Consider the following 14,192-nt stretch of genomic DNA (forward strand, 5'->3'; position numbering starts at 1 on the left):
TGCGCAAGAATTCTTTGCGCAATTTCAAATTGCGCAAGGATTTTTTTGCGCAATTTCAAATTGCGCAAATCGTTCAAATCGCGCATAACACATCGACTTAAAATTTAACTATTTTAAAGTCATGGACCTGACATTGCGGTGCTGTCTGTAGCTAGCCGGCCACACTAAAACAAAATGAGGTTGAAAGTCTAGTGTCGGAACTCAAACAACTGCACCCTGTTAAAACAAGTAGCATAAAATACATTTCCCTAGGCTAAACATTCCTGAACTCATAGCATGGCCCAAAAGTGCCTAATGAGACACTCCACCCTACCCATCTCATCAATCAATAAGGACAGGGGCTAGATTATTAGACCTAGCTTCATGCGTTGTTCCCTCTTTCAATTCTATAAAACAAAATAGCAATTTAAGTAAACAAAAAAGCATATTCAATATTACCTTGTAAACATAGGCGCTGAAAGGACGAATATAACAGGGTGTGAGCAAACTGAATTACCACAAAAATCCTACCTGTTGTCGAAGAAAAGCACACAGGTAAATTTTGATGATTGCAAAGAATATATATCACAAGAATGAGTAATCCGTGATTTTCCCTGTAACAGTAATATTGTCCGTGTGGTAGGGCGCCGCCATAAGTGTGGATGTATCTGGGATGTATACAACTTTTTGTGACGGTTTCAATAATCAAAGGCTAGACCACCGGTAGTATTTTCATGATAAAAAATGTTATCAACTATAATAAATGTTAATGATATTTAACATTTTGTCCTATTAATAACATGTATTTTATACTAATTTATATCATAAAAACAATACTTAATTTACCGGGCGTAGAGTAGTACACGGCAATGTAGTCTGGGTTCCAGACGGAGTTTTGTCTTAATATTAGTTAAAAGATAAATATTTTGGCACATATGGCGTTTCATACGTATACTACTTGATTTTGGATACTTTCAGACAAAAATCGCGGTCGAAATAAAAACAAATAAATAAAAAAAAAAGATAATACAGACTTGGGGCAAGTCTAACGGCAATGGTAAAGAATAGGCCGTGCTGAGTAACGATTCGTTGATTTTGGTGTTGCTGTGTTAGGCTTTTTTTGTGAACTAACTTAGCATGTTAGTAAATAATTGTCTGTAAAAGTGAATGTACACTAGTTTGTTAATAAATATGTATTATAAAATAGTTTACAATTGCAAAATATATTATCATAATTCTATTTAATGTGACATGTATAATATCTATTAAATCAAGTCTTATTTAGTATGTATACATCCGCCCTTATGAGGGCGGGCATCACTCTCTTGAGCTCTCTGTTACAAATTTCTCATGCAAAAATCGCGGAATACTCATTCTTGTGATATTATATTCTTTGATGATTGGTGGTGTCCGCCGCCGACGACTCGACACACGACGATGGTGGAACTTGGTGGCGCCCTATGTATTATTTTTACTCTCGGGTTCTTGTTTTATCTGGTTTAATTTTCCAAATCAATCAAATGTGGAGAGGCCTAGACTGAATAGTGTGTGTTGCTGCATCGACGTGTGCAGTTTTATATATCTCTGAAATTTGGTGTAAAATAAACTAAATCGTTATGTCTGCATCAATTCTTAATAGAAGAATACCACAGGTACTTTTAATTAAGCCTAGCTAGGAGGGTATGCTACTAGAACTGAATGTAATGATATTTGCAAATATTAAACCGTTCAGACTAGCCTCTAGTAGGCCTAGCCTAGTTAGTAGGGTTTCGATCCAAGTCGGCCCTAAACCGTCTCGGCCAAAGTCAAGTCGGCCCCAAGTCAAGTCGGCCTCAAGTCAAGTCGGCCGCAAGTCAACTCGGCCGCAAGTCAACTCGGCCGCAAGTCAACTCGGCCGCAAGTCAACTCGGCCGCAAGTCAACTCGGCCGCAAGTCAACTCGGCCTCAAGTCAACTCGGCCTCACGTCAACTCGGCCAAAAAATAATCGGTCAACTCGGCAAAAAGTGCAAATAAAGGGATTGATAAAATAATATTTCTTCACAATTTTTTAACTATGAATAATTCTGACTTTTAATGAATATTATTATTTAGACAATAATATATTTAGCAAAAAAAATAGGAATGATTTCACCAACTTTCCTTTATTTACGTTTAATAAAATTTCGTAGCTGAGCCTCCCTGTGCGTTTGCCAGCTTTTTCGATATCTACAACTGCTACGTGTTTTCGCTGACCGGGGGATTCCCCTTTTTTTAAAACGCAAATCATGCACAAAAACGATGTACGATCATTTTTTCTATGGCCAAATGGTGGAACGTAGGCCTCCGTCTTCGATTTCCTAAAATACGGTACCTGCACGTGTTTTTTGTAACACGCGGGTACTTCTATTCATATCGGCAATGAGTTCATTTTTTTATATGATATTATATTTTTTATTTCTTCATTTTTTTTAAAACATGGATAGTAAGAATCGTAATAATATTAAGCACTTTTTGCGTTCCATACTTTATTGTGGCCGAGTTGACCGATTAGTTTTTGGCCGAGTTGACGTGAGGCCGAGTTGACTTGGGGCCGACTTGACGTGGGGCCGACTTGACTTGGGGCCGACTTGACGTGGGGCCGACTTGACTTTGGCCGAGACGGTTTGGGGCCGACTTGACCTGCACCCGTTAGTAGTAGTAGTAGACTAGATAGGCCTAGCTAGGCTAGGCTAGTCTAGGCCTAGTAGTAGGCCTCCTCCTTCCTATTAGGGCCACCAAGCGAGGGACGATGTCGGATGTAGTACTACAGTACCTACATTACTACATTCCCAGGATGTCCCCGTTCCCATGCATGTGTATTCTTCAAAATGTATTGTAATTTTGTATGTCATTTCATCCAGCTCAAAAACAATATAATTATAATGACAATAATGACAATGTTACGTCTTACTCACTGATTGGTTGTACTGTACATGTACATCATAATATAATAAAATTAAAAAGGATCAACTTAAAGTAAATATGTAGGCTGGACAGATTTGCTAAGTATTACATTATAGAAGAAACGTCAACCCATAATAATTTGATTTGATTAACATTCAATTTCATTAAAATATTCTCAGGTGATTTCAGCATTCAGAAGGTATTGCCATCATGGAGCAGTAAGTATACAGTCAAATCAATTATTTTTTAATGTCAAAACCATAATTTGATAATGAAATTATTATCTGTTCTCCATATAAACTAATCCAAATTATGTATTCTTTCTAGCCCACCACCAAGATGTTTATTGACAATCAATTTGTTGAATCAAAAGCTACTGAATGGATCGACGTACACAACCCTGTAAGTGAGCTTAAAAGAAAGATATTCAGTGTAAGAGTAGATTGAGGAAAATATGAAATTGATTGATTGGGGGAAAATGAACAAAGGATTGAAAAAAAAAATGAAAATGATGGAATATATTGGAGAGCATGGTTACTTAAAGGAAAAAAGAGAAAGCTAAATAATAAGTAATAACAGTAGTACATAATAAAATAGAGGGTGATAGCTTAATTATCATACAGAAGACCAAGTTCAATTCCTGATCGACTCCCAGTCTACTTTGCTGTAAATGAGTACCTGGTTGAACAAATATTAGGAAGGATAAGGTGGCGTGAAAAGGAACTGGCCACCCTACCACATAATGAAACTTAACAGCTCATTCCCATATTTTCTACATGGACTCATCTTCACCTAATATATCAAATGATAAATTCTTTATTTATATTACATAGGCAACCAATGAGGTGGTGACAAGAGTGCCAAAATGTACACAAGGTGAAATGAAACGAGCAGTAGCGTCAGCAGAAGCTGCATTCCCAGCCTGGAGTGATCAATCTATTTTGTCAAGGCAACAGATTATGTTTAAGTTACAACAGCTAATTAAGGATAACTTGGTAAGATTTGTTGTTTTTATATATGCAAGTAAATTAAGGATAACCATAAGTGAATTAATTCACTATCCTTCCCAAAATTGGCAATCCCATTCTCAACCATATGAACAAGATACTACTCTACATAAACAAAGTCTTTAGGAACCCTGAGATAGCCACATATTTGTTGTGTACACTTGGTTATTTAAGATCATCGCAGATTGCAGATTAATCAATTAATTATTGTTAATATCATGGTTTTAATTAGCTTTTTACCAAAACATATTTCTTTCATTTAGTTGACAATATTATATCTTTTTTTATAGTTTTGGTTTTTTTTTGGCAGGGAGAAATTGCAAAGAACATTACCCTTGAACAAGGCAAAACGCTTGCAGATGCGGAGGGAGATGTCTTGAGAGGATTACGTACGTTTTTTAATTTTATATTATTATGCAATGGTCTCTAATGCTTGATTCACACTAGAGACGCAACACAAGGATGTAATGCAGTGTAAGAGATTTGACCAATCACAAGCGATGGATTATTCGACCTCTCACTTATCGTTGGTCAACTTGCGTGCGTTGCGTCCACGTCCTCGCGTTGTGTCTATGTCCTATCATTGGGTCTCTACTGAGAACCAAGCTTAAGCAACTAACGCCACTAATTTCTTAGACCAAGCACAATTGGTTTGGAACCAGATTTCAGTATCCTTTACAAATTCAAGCTGTTTACTCTGTCCTTGTGTTTGTTGTTACAGAGGTGGTCGAACACACTTGTAGCATCACCTCATTACAGCTTGGTGAAACTCTACCTGGGATCTCCAAAGACATGGACACCTTTACCATGAGACTCCCATTAGGTGTCGTGGCAGGAATCACTCCGTATGTATACATCATAAACCATATCTAACATATTTTATTTACTGTTATTGCTAAGCTAATTACTAATATTACTAGTATTATGGTATTATATACTAGTATTATGGTATCTTTTACAAAATTATTATACAGATTTGATGGTTATGTGATGTAGTATAACAATGAATTAATTGTTTATTATTATTATTTCAGATTCAACTTTCCAGCTATGATTCCATTATGGGCAAGTCGTTCTTTTTTATATTTATAGAGAGTATGTACATTTTTTTTTAATAAGTAAGACTAAATTCGTCCTCACAATTTGAGGTAATTCAAATTCATGTATACCTACCATAAATAGCATGAGGGGATCCCATACTATTTACATCCCATCTGAAAGAGAAATTATCTTGCCTTAAGGTATAAGCAATATGGCATGGATAGGTCTCAAACCCATTCCTCTTATCTGATGTCCCATATCACTCTCAAATAAGTCCATGTATTTGTTTCATATAGATGTTTCCCATGGCCGCTGTGTGTGGGAATACCTGTGTTGTTAAGCCTTCTGAACGAGATCCAGGGGCCACCATGATGCTGGTAGAGATGGCTAAGGAAGCAGGATTTCCTGATGGAGTTGTCAACGTTATCCATGGACAACATGATGGTAAATCTACATAATTTCATAATTTTAGCAATATAGAAATTTTAGGTTGGTGGTTAAGTAGTTGAGTGGGGCTGTCACTTGGTTGCATTCCAATCCCAAGGTACAGGGTTCGATCCAAATTCCTTCTACTCCAACTCTCGAATGAGACTTTTTTTATTTATAAACATGATGCTGGGGTAGCACTAACATTTCATTTTGTTTAGCCATTTGGCGAAGGTCAAAATATTTTTTTTAGTCAAATCAGTTTATCTATAGCCAAAATGGCTAAAGTCAAATTTTTTTATTTAGCCAAATGAATCGGTTTATAGCCAAAATTTAAAATTTTTGAAATATAGTGGTAAAAACATTTTAGTCAATTTATCTATGTCAACAGGTCTATACACTGTTCCCTGAACATTTTTGTAAGGCATTGAGATAAAGAACCATGCCTAAATCACTGTATGATTAAAAAAAATATTTTTTTTTGTATTTTTTTTACATGATCAAAACAATTGTTCAAATTGTTTTTAATCATACAGCATTCATACAGTTATCAATTTAATAAGAAACCTTTTAGTTTTCTGAAATCCCCTGAACGCTATGTTACTTTTGTTTTTTACGCTTGGCTGGTCATGTTTGCGTGTGACGGCTTCCATGGCGTACCAGGCGAAAATCGTGTCCTAGAATCACTCGGAATCACCGCCGCGCAGCGGGTTAATGTTTTTAAATTGGGTATGCTCAAGAGGTGCGAAAGTGCAGAACCGCCGGCCTAGGCCTACAAAATTATGTACAACAACGCAACGGTACTGTATATCGTATGCTAAAAATATTGAGGAAAATTCCTAGCAAACGAACACTCGTATCGTTGTTAAACGTAAGATAATATAGGCCAAAGCACAGAGTACACGTCTTTCCATCCTTCAAGGCTGCGCCGAAGCGTTTTACACAACAACAACGCAGAAGCCGGCGGCCGGCCCCGCTCAGATGCACACGTGTGTGTTTAGCTAAATCCCTGTTAGACTCTACCATTTCCCACATGTTGTTTTGTTTACACTGACGCACGAGGGAAGTTTATTAAGGGTAAAATATGAAACTACATTAAATTGGAAGACTCTAAAATGCATAACGCATACATTTTTGATTTCGATAAGATTAAGACGTCATTCATCCAAGATACTATAATGTTTCTTTTGAATCTGAAAAGTACACCCCTATCGAAAAATAGACAATCCCGGTAATTAGCCGACCGTCGGCTACGTAGTCGATCGTTTGTGCAGCGCACAACACGTGATAGTTTGGGTAGACTTCATCATCCATGTGTCGTGTAACGTCTGTCTCTCTGTGCAGTCTACCTCTGCTATCTCCATCTTTTTGAAATACCAAAGAGACGCCTGGTACAACGAAACAAGTTGACGAAAAATGGAGCTTGAAGTAAACAACGTGATAACGAACAAAATAAATGCTTGGAGATCGACAAATGGACCTTTTAGTTGGACTTTATGCTTTCGCCAAAATGATTATTTAATTATCTATTTTATCATATGTCATCGCCAAAATGGCTAAAGTAGCCGTTTTATTTTTCGCCAATCTAGAAACGTTTTTGCCCATGGCGACTTGGCGATCGGCCAGTGCGAGCCCAGTGATGACGTTTATCCTTTCTCTAATTTGCAATTGCTGTTGGATGCATATGAAATAAATACAAAAATAAATTTGAATCTATATACAGTATTTTGGTACAGTAATTACTATTGTTTTATTAATGCAGCCGTTAACTTCATCTGTGATCATCCTGCTATCAGAGCAATTTCATTCGTTGGCTCAGACCAAGCTGGTAAATACATATATGAGAGAGGATCCAAAAATGGAAAGCGAGTTCAGGCAAACATGGGAGCTAAAAACCATGGTGTTATCATGCCTGATGCCAACAAAGAAAACACCTTAAATCAGGTACACTGTTGCTTTGTTGTTATGTCAAATTTCTCACAAATAGGAACCTCGGTCCCCGCAAGGGTCTGGTTATTTGTCTGAGCTAATATGAAAAATGAATACCGCCCTCTGGTTTCACTAGTTACTGTAATTTAGATTTCTTGTGTACCATACATTATAATACAACTCCTTAAAGTCAATACCACATGAAATAAATGAATGAATAAATAAACATATGAATAGACTAACAGATTAATGGATAAACAAATGAATAGATTAGCAAATTAATGGATAAATAAATGAAATGCATGAGACCGACCATGGAGGAAACAATATACAGTATATTTTCTCTATGTATAGATGGATGACAAGTAAAAATGACCAATAAGATTAATTACATATTTATAATTTAGCTTGTAGGAGCAGCTTTTGGGGCTGCAGGTCAGCGATGTATGGCTCTGTCTACTGCTGTGTTTGTTGCTGAGGCCAAGGACTGGATCCCAGACTTGTTGGAACGCTCAAAGAAATTGAAGGTTAATTCTGGTAAGTCAAACACTGCACTTATATTTCAGGAAATAAGAATTAGATTATGAAAGTCTTCAGTTCGATTAAACAATTCTATGTGGCCAATGCATATTCAGAACTCTCATACTAATATGTCTGCTGCTAATGTATGCCAAACTAGATTAGAGATGACCAAACTATATTTTTTTCTTTGAATTCAGGCGATCAGCCCGGTGCTGATTTGGGACCTGTAATTTCACCTCAAGCCAAGGATCGAATTTGTTCACTGGTTCAATCTGGTGTTGATGAGGGCGCTAATCTTTTGCTTGATGGACGTAATGTGTCAGTTCCAGGATACGAAAAAGGCAACTTTGTTGGTCCTACTATATTAACAGATGTTAAGGTAAATGATAATATACCATAATATAGTATACACACAACAAATTTTTATGAGTGCGATGTTATAAATAATTTCAAGTTATAATATACCATAATATAGTACAGATTTATTGTATTTATTTTGATACTACAGTCTTCTTTGGGGTACCCTATTAAAAGGAAACCTTCAAACTTTATGTGACAAAAAATGTGATGATATGGACATGATGATGTCATATCACTACCATATCTGGGCACTTTATTGGTCAAACGTAGTTTGATAGTGTAGACAAAGCTTAAGAAACAATCAAGGTGGAAATATATTACACTTTGGTCAACACCTATCCTGTCATGTCCTCCCACACACCTTAACATTGGTTGCACAGTATTATCATATGTCATGATTTTTGTATTGGAAATTAATTACTGGCGTACTGGAGAATTGTATTGAGAATTCACTAAGCACAAGGAGGCACCTATTGTCCTTTTAGCCTGACATGGAATGTTACAGAGAAGAAATCTTTGGACCTGTGCTCTGTGTTCTAACAGTAGACACTCTGGATGAAGCTGTTGATCTGATCAACAACAATAGATACGGCAACGGAACTGCTATCTTTACAACAAATGGAGCAACAGCAAGGAGATACACAGAAAAAATTGATGTTGGTCAGGTATGTTGAGGACCGTGTCAAAATTGTTATTACACTAACTACATTCTTTTTACTCCTATTTATACAATTATTTAGCAGGATGGAGGAGGAGTGTGACGGAATTATCATACACAGTCTTTAATCCAATGACTGCCTCCTTCTAGAAATAAATTATTGCAGTAAAAAAATGTAGTTACTGCAGTAATTGCAGTAAAATAATTTTGAAATGATCCCTGGTAGTTACTACAGTACAAATTTTACCGTGATAAAGGGGCCAGTTTGGTTTTCTCCTTATTGAGATGCATAATTATAAATACATTTTATATGATGCAACAAATATTTATGATCCAGACAAGCAGCAGTGCATTAATGTTTATGTTTATTTTACTATTAGGTTGGGGTGAATGTTCCCATCCCAGTACCATTGCCAATGTTTTCATTTACTGGTTCAAGAGGCTCATTTATGGGAGACACTAATTTCTATGGCAAACAGGTAAGTTGTTTGTAAATGGTGTATTATATACGATATATGACCAATGAGTATAATCCCAACCCCTGAGTATAATCCCACATTTGTTGCCTATTTAAAATAAATTGTGATATTTTGCCATTATTTTTATGTATTAAATAAAGAATTTAGGTTATAATTCAGACACAATAGTTGTGGTAAATGGGTTTTTGCCAAATTTATTACTTGGGTCATATACATTATATAAATTCTGGATGCAGTGAGTGATCTGGCTTACTTGGGTCATATACATTATGCAAATGCTGGATGCAGTGAGTGAGTGACCTGGCTTTGATTTTCTTTTGATTTCAGGGAATAAACTTTTACACCCAAATAAAGACGGTAACACAACTTTGGAAAGAAGAAGACGTCACCCACTCGAGGGCAGCTGTCGCTATGCCAGTGATGAAGTAAACAAATTAAAACACAACAAGCAATTCATTTTTGTTTTGTGAAATATAATGGGGACAATCAAAACCAGATAGGGTTATAAAAAATTATTATATCCGGTTAATGAACAAGAATGTGCATCTTTTAATTTTCAAGGATCTAGAAAGTAGTTTTTTGGGACATTGTGATATGCTTTGTTACTCCTCTGTCCGGTTTGGTGTATTCTATTATGACCAACGACTCACTATGCATAGATCATTGCAAATCAAAGGCTCCCTGTTATTGAAATGATATTCTTTTTGACTAAGACTGTATCGAATCATGAGGCTAAATAGATTGTTGTCTTACAAATTATTCTTGTTATATTAATACATTGACAATAAATACAATATATTTTGACAATCTACCCATATTGGGTGTCAATATAATGCCAGTATATGCCCACATGAGTCCATAACCATATGATAATTATGTGCCTATATTACATCATTGAAATAATAAGCAATTGTAAATTATGAAATTATTAATATTCTACTGGCTTTGATTTAAGCTGTCCGTGGGTGTATTGGCACTCCTAAATCTGTATTCTATTTTGGTACAAGGCATTGCACTTCCATACTCTAGTACAAAGTCCACCCACACACTGACGACCACAGTCCGCGTCAATGTTAAAATAAACATTTAATTTACTCAGATGGTAAATACATTTCATAAATTAACATTGCATCATCACTGGTTTTTAACATATAATGTTAAAGTAGTAGATTTAATTGAATCAACCTAGAAGATTTGATATATTTTTGTGTGGATACATGATATATTTATTACATAATAGTTTACTAATACATGTACAGTACTTAGAAATAAGAAGAGTACATGTAGAAATATTAATGAAAGTTTTCCTGATAAGCTTTCCTTGTAAGTCAATTAATTCCACCCTTTTTAAGCCTTGAACAAAGGAATAACAGATAGATAGTATTCTTTAAACATTGATAAAGTATTATTTCTTGGGACAGGATGGTAAATAAATATTCTTTCAAAGAAACTTCTGATTGTCAATTGTGGTGTCTTATTTTAGAATACTGTACAGGAATATTTCCTGTATTTCTATTGGTTTATTTCAAATTAACTATTTATTCTTGTTTTTGTTCTTGTTATTATTAACTTTTCATTACTAAGGATCTCTGCTTAACAGTATTTCCATTACGGCTGATGACCTTTTTGTACTTTCATGGAATAAAAATTAATTTGATACTCTTCCCTGGTTTTGCAAACAAATTCAAATACTGTATTGTCTGTGCAAAATGGCCTATTCAATGTTTGATTATATTTTCCATTTTTTGTGGAACAATACATTTTTAAAATAAAGGGACCTTTCTTAGATCATAGAAACTTAGAAACACTACATATTCTTTGTTTAATAACTTGAGGTTAAAAACCATAATCCTAATACGTGATACAAGGAGTGTCTGAATATTATAGGAGTAAACACATCTGGTTTTTGGCGATAAAAAACTAGAGTGGACAGGATGTAGGTGTGACCACGGTATTAACATTGCTAGTTAATGAAAACAAAAGCTGTTGGTTTATTAAATAAACAGAAATATAGAATAATTCATATGTTTCAATGTCAAGTGATAAAAAGGGGAGAAAATGTAATACATATCCCCTGAGAGTTTGTAAGTGATTTTACATTAGTTAGTTTTAACATCTGTTGTAAACTTAGTTGATTTTCCGCACATATATACATATATATACAACAAAGAATGTACTTTTTGTAAACTTCTTTCTATTTGGGTGTAGAGAAAGCTCGTACATCACAATAATCTTGTAATCATATTATGTATTACGATGGAATATTTAATGGAGAATTGTTAACTTTTTATTTAAAAAATCAAAATACAGTATACACAATGAAATGGATTTGTATCATTAAAAGAAAATACTACATGGACTTATTCAACAAAGAATGTATGCATAAGAAGATGTGGTCAATGTACAGGGAGCCAGGATTAAGATGTTACCCACAATATAGATGTGAACCAGGATATTGAGGTGTGACTTGGATGAAGGTGCGACCTAGGATCAGGATAGAAGTGTACCATAATACACACAGGAAATAGGTGGGATAACTAGTGGTTGTGTTTAAGGAAAGGTATCTTTTCTTTGATGCCTTTAATCCATCTTCCTGTATGAATTCTACGAATTAATGTCAATGGTAATAGAAGAAAACCACATCCGATACTCTTTAATAAATAAGATAAACAAATAAATAACAAATTACAACATGTGTATTACTGTATTCAATATTGATTAATGTACATCAGAGAAATAATTTTTTTCTATATTATTTCGAAAGCACTAATAATTAATAGCTTTAACATGCACAAAAAATCATTATCATTTCATAAATATTAATTAATGTACGTTAACAACCATTATAAATTTAACTACTTCCTATGACGTCATAAACCTAAAGGCAAAAAGCGTATTATTAGCAATATGCTGATTAAAGTACATTACAAGTAGGTGTAGGTTGTATTGCTTGGAAAAAAAATTGTAATTAGTACTATTAAGAAACAAGAAAAAGAGTTTCTTTGAATATATATAAATATATATTGGCTGTATGAACGGTTCAATGCTGTATTAGCACTAGCTCTAAAGAACGATAACAAGAGAACTGTTGAAGACTAAAGAAAATATGAACTATCCTATGTCCGGTGTTTAATCCTGACCTAGTGCCGGGGTAACACACAACTCTTTCAACTCGAAATAAGACTTAGTGTTATAAGCACGATAAATGATTAAATAGTTTATCCATCCTGTAATTGGCAAGTTACTAGCTGTTAAAATCAAATGTAACACGGGATCACTTGACACACACCCGGCCCGTGACAGGAATACTGTATGTCCTAACAACGATGAAGCATAACAAAGAAAAATGAGAAGAAAAAGTATTGCTCCGCAGCTGCCACATAATAGAGTCGCAACATTTGTAGTTTGAATTTTAATAAAACAAATAAAAAAGGATTTCAGTTTTATGCTTATTTCAGTATTACTTAATGGTCTCATTTCGTAATTATTATCATCATGATATCCCTTTTTGTTCTTCTCCATCAATTAGCCTAAATTACTGTATGCCAACCCCCTCTCCAAACCTTTTTAGCTTCTATATCGATTAATATAAGCCTAGCTTAAAATAAACTTAAGTAAGCTTTAATATTCCAACTGTATGAACTGTATGAGTCATCATAGCCCCTGTATGCAAAAATGACACCGAGAAACAATCTCAAGGGAGGTATCATCGTTAGCGTTAGTAATGAAACTGCAATCATAATGATCTTCAGTTATTGGTTGATGGTGAATAACCATGACCTGTAATTGGACGATATGCATCATTGATTTATCACTGATTGGACAGTTTACATGAATATTCCAACAGCTGACAAATTTGAGGTATTAAAATAATGTTTTAATATCGAATCAAAAAATATGAAGCTTTTACTTCGAAATTTAATATTGTATGGTATAATTGAGGTAGGAAGATTAAATAATAATAACACAATAGAACCCTTTTTTGAGACACCCCCATGCAGGGAACACTTTCCCATGAAAAATGATGAGGGAAAATAAAAGTTTCAACACTACAGGCTAGCACTATTCAGGAAACAGCTCTATTGAGGGGACACTTTCCCATGAATGATGAGGGAAAATAAAAGTTTCAACACTACAGGCTAGCACTATTCAGGGAACAGCTCTATTGAGGGGACACTTTCCCATGAATGATGAGGGAAAATAAAAGTTTCAACACTACAGGCTACCACTATTCAGGAAACAGCTCTATTGAGGGGACACTTTCCCATGAAAAATGATGAGGGAAAGTAAAAGTTTCAACACTACAGGCTAGCACTATTCAGGGAACAGCTCTATTGAGGGGACACTTTCCCATGAAAAATGATGAGGGAAAATAAAAGTTTCAACACTACAGGCTAGCACTATTCAGGAAACAGCTCTATTGAGGGGACACTTTCCCATGAATGATGAGGGAAAGTAAAAGTTTCAACACTACAGGCTACCACTATTCAGGGAACAGCTCTATTGAGGGGACACTTTCCCATGAATGATGAGGGAAAGTAAAAGTTTCAACACTACAGGCTACCACTATTCAGGAAACAGCTCTATTGAGGGGACACTTTCCCATGAATGATGAGGGAAAGTAAAAGTTTCAACACTACAGGCTACCACTATTCAGGGAACAGCTCTATTGAGGGGACACTTTCCCATGAATGATGAGGGAAAGTAAAAGTTTCAACACTACAGGCTACCACTATTCAGGGAACAGCTCTATTGACACTTTGTCAGTCCCCTTAAAAAAGGCTTGTACTGTAATGCTAAAAATACATCATGTATTAAATAAAGAATTGATTTAACAGTATTAGTTATTTCACTAAATCATTGCCAGC

General features: G+C 35.1%; 1 protein-coding gene across 1 annotated transcript; it reads left to right on the plus strand.

Annotated features, from left to right (window-relative positions):
• The first annotated feature begins 1,506 nt into the window (after nt 1-1,506).
• Nucleotides 1,507-10,774, plus strand: LOC140060117 (probable methylmalonate-semialdehyde/malonate-semialdehyde dehydrogenase [acylating], mitochondrial). The gene is made up of 14 exons (XM_072106195.1): nt 1,507-1,631; nt 3,082-3,120; nt 3,230-3,304; nt 3,736-3,897; nt 4,220-4,298; nt 4,631-4,754; nt 4,944-4,974; nt 5,247-5,394; nt 7,139-7,320; nt 7,713-7,842; nt 8,025-8,206; nt 8,673-8,852; nt 9,226-9,324; nt 9,652-10,774. Exons 1-14 carry the CDS (start codon nt 1,596-1,598, stop codon nt 9,751-9,753), a joined length of 1,569 nt encoding a protein of 522 aa, XP_071962296.1. The 5' UTR covers nt 1,507-1,595; the 3' UTR covers nt 9,754-10,774.
• The last annotated feature ends 3,418 nt before the right edge of the window (nt 10,775-14,192 follow it).

This window comes from Antedon mediterranea, chromosome 10, assembly GCF_964355755.1.
Source record: "Antedon mediterranea chromosome 10, ecAntMedi1.1, whole genome shotgun sequence".
In the NCBI taxonomy this organism is placed as follows: Eukaryota; Metazoa; Echinodermata; class Crinoidea; order Comatulida; family Antedonidae; genus Antedon; species Antedon mediterranea.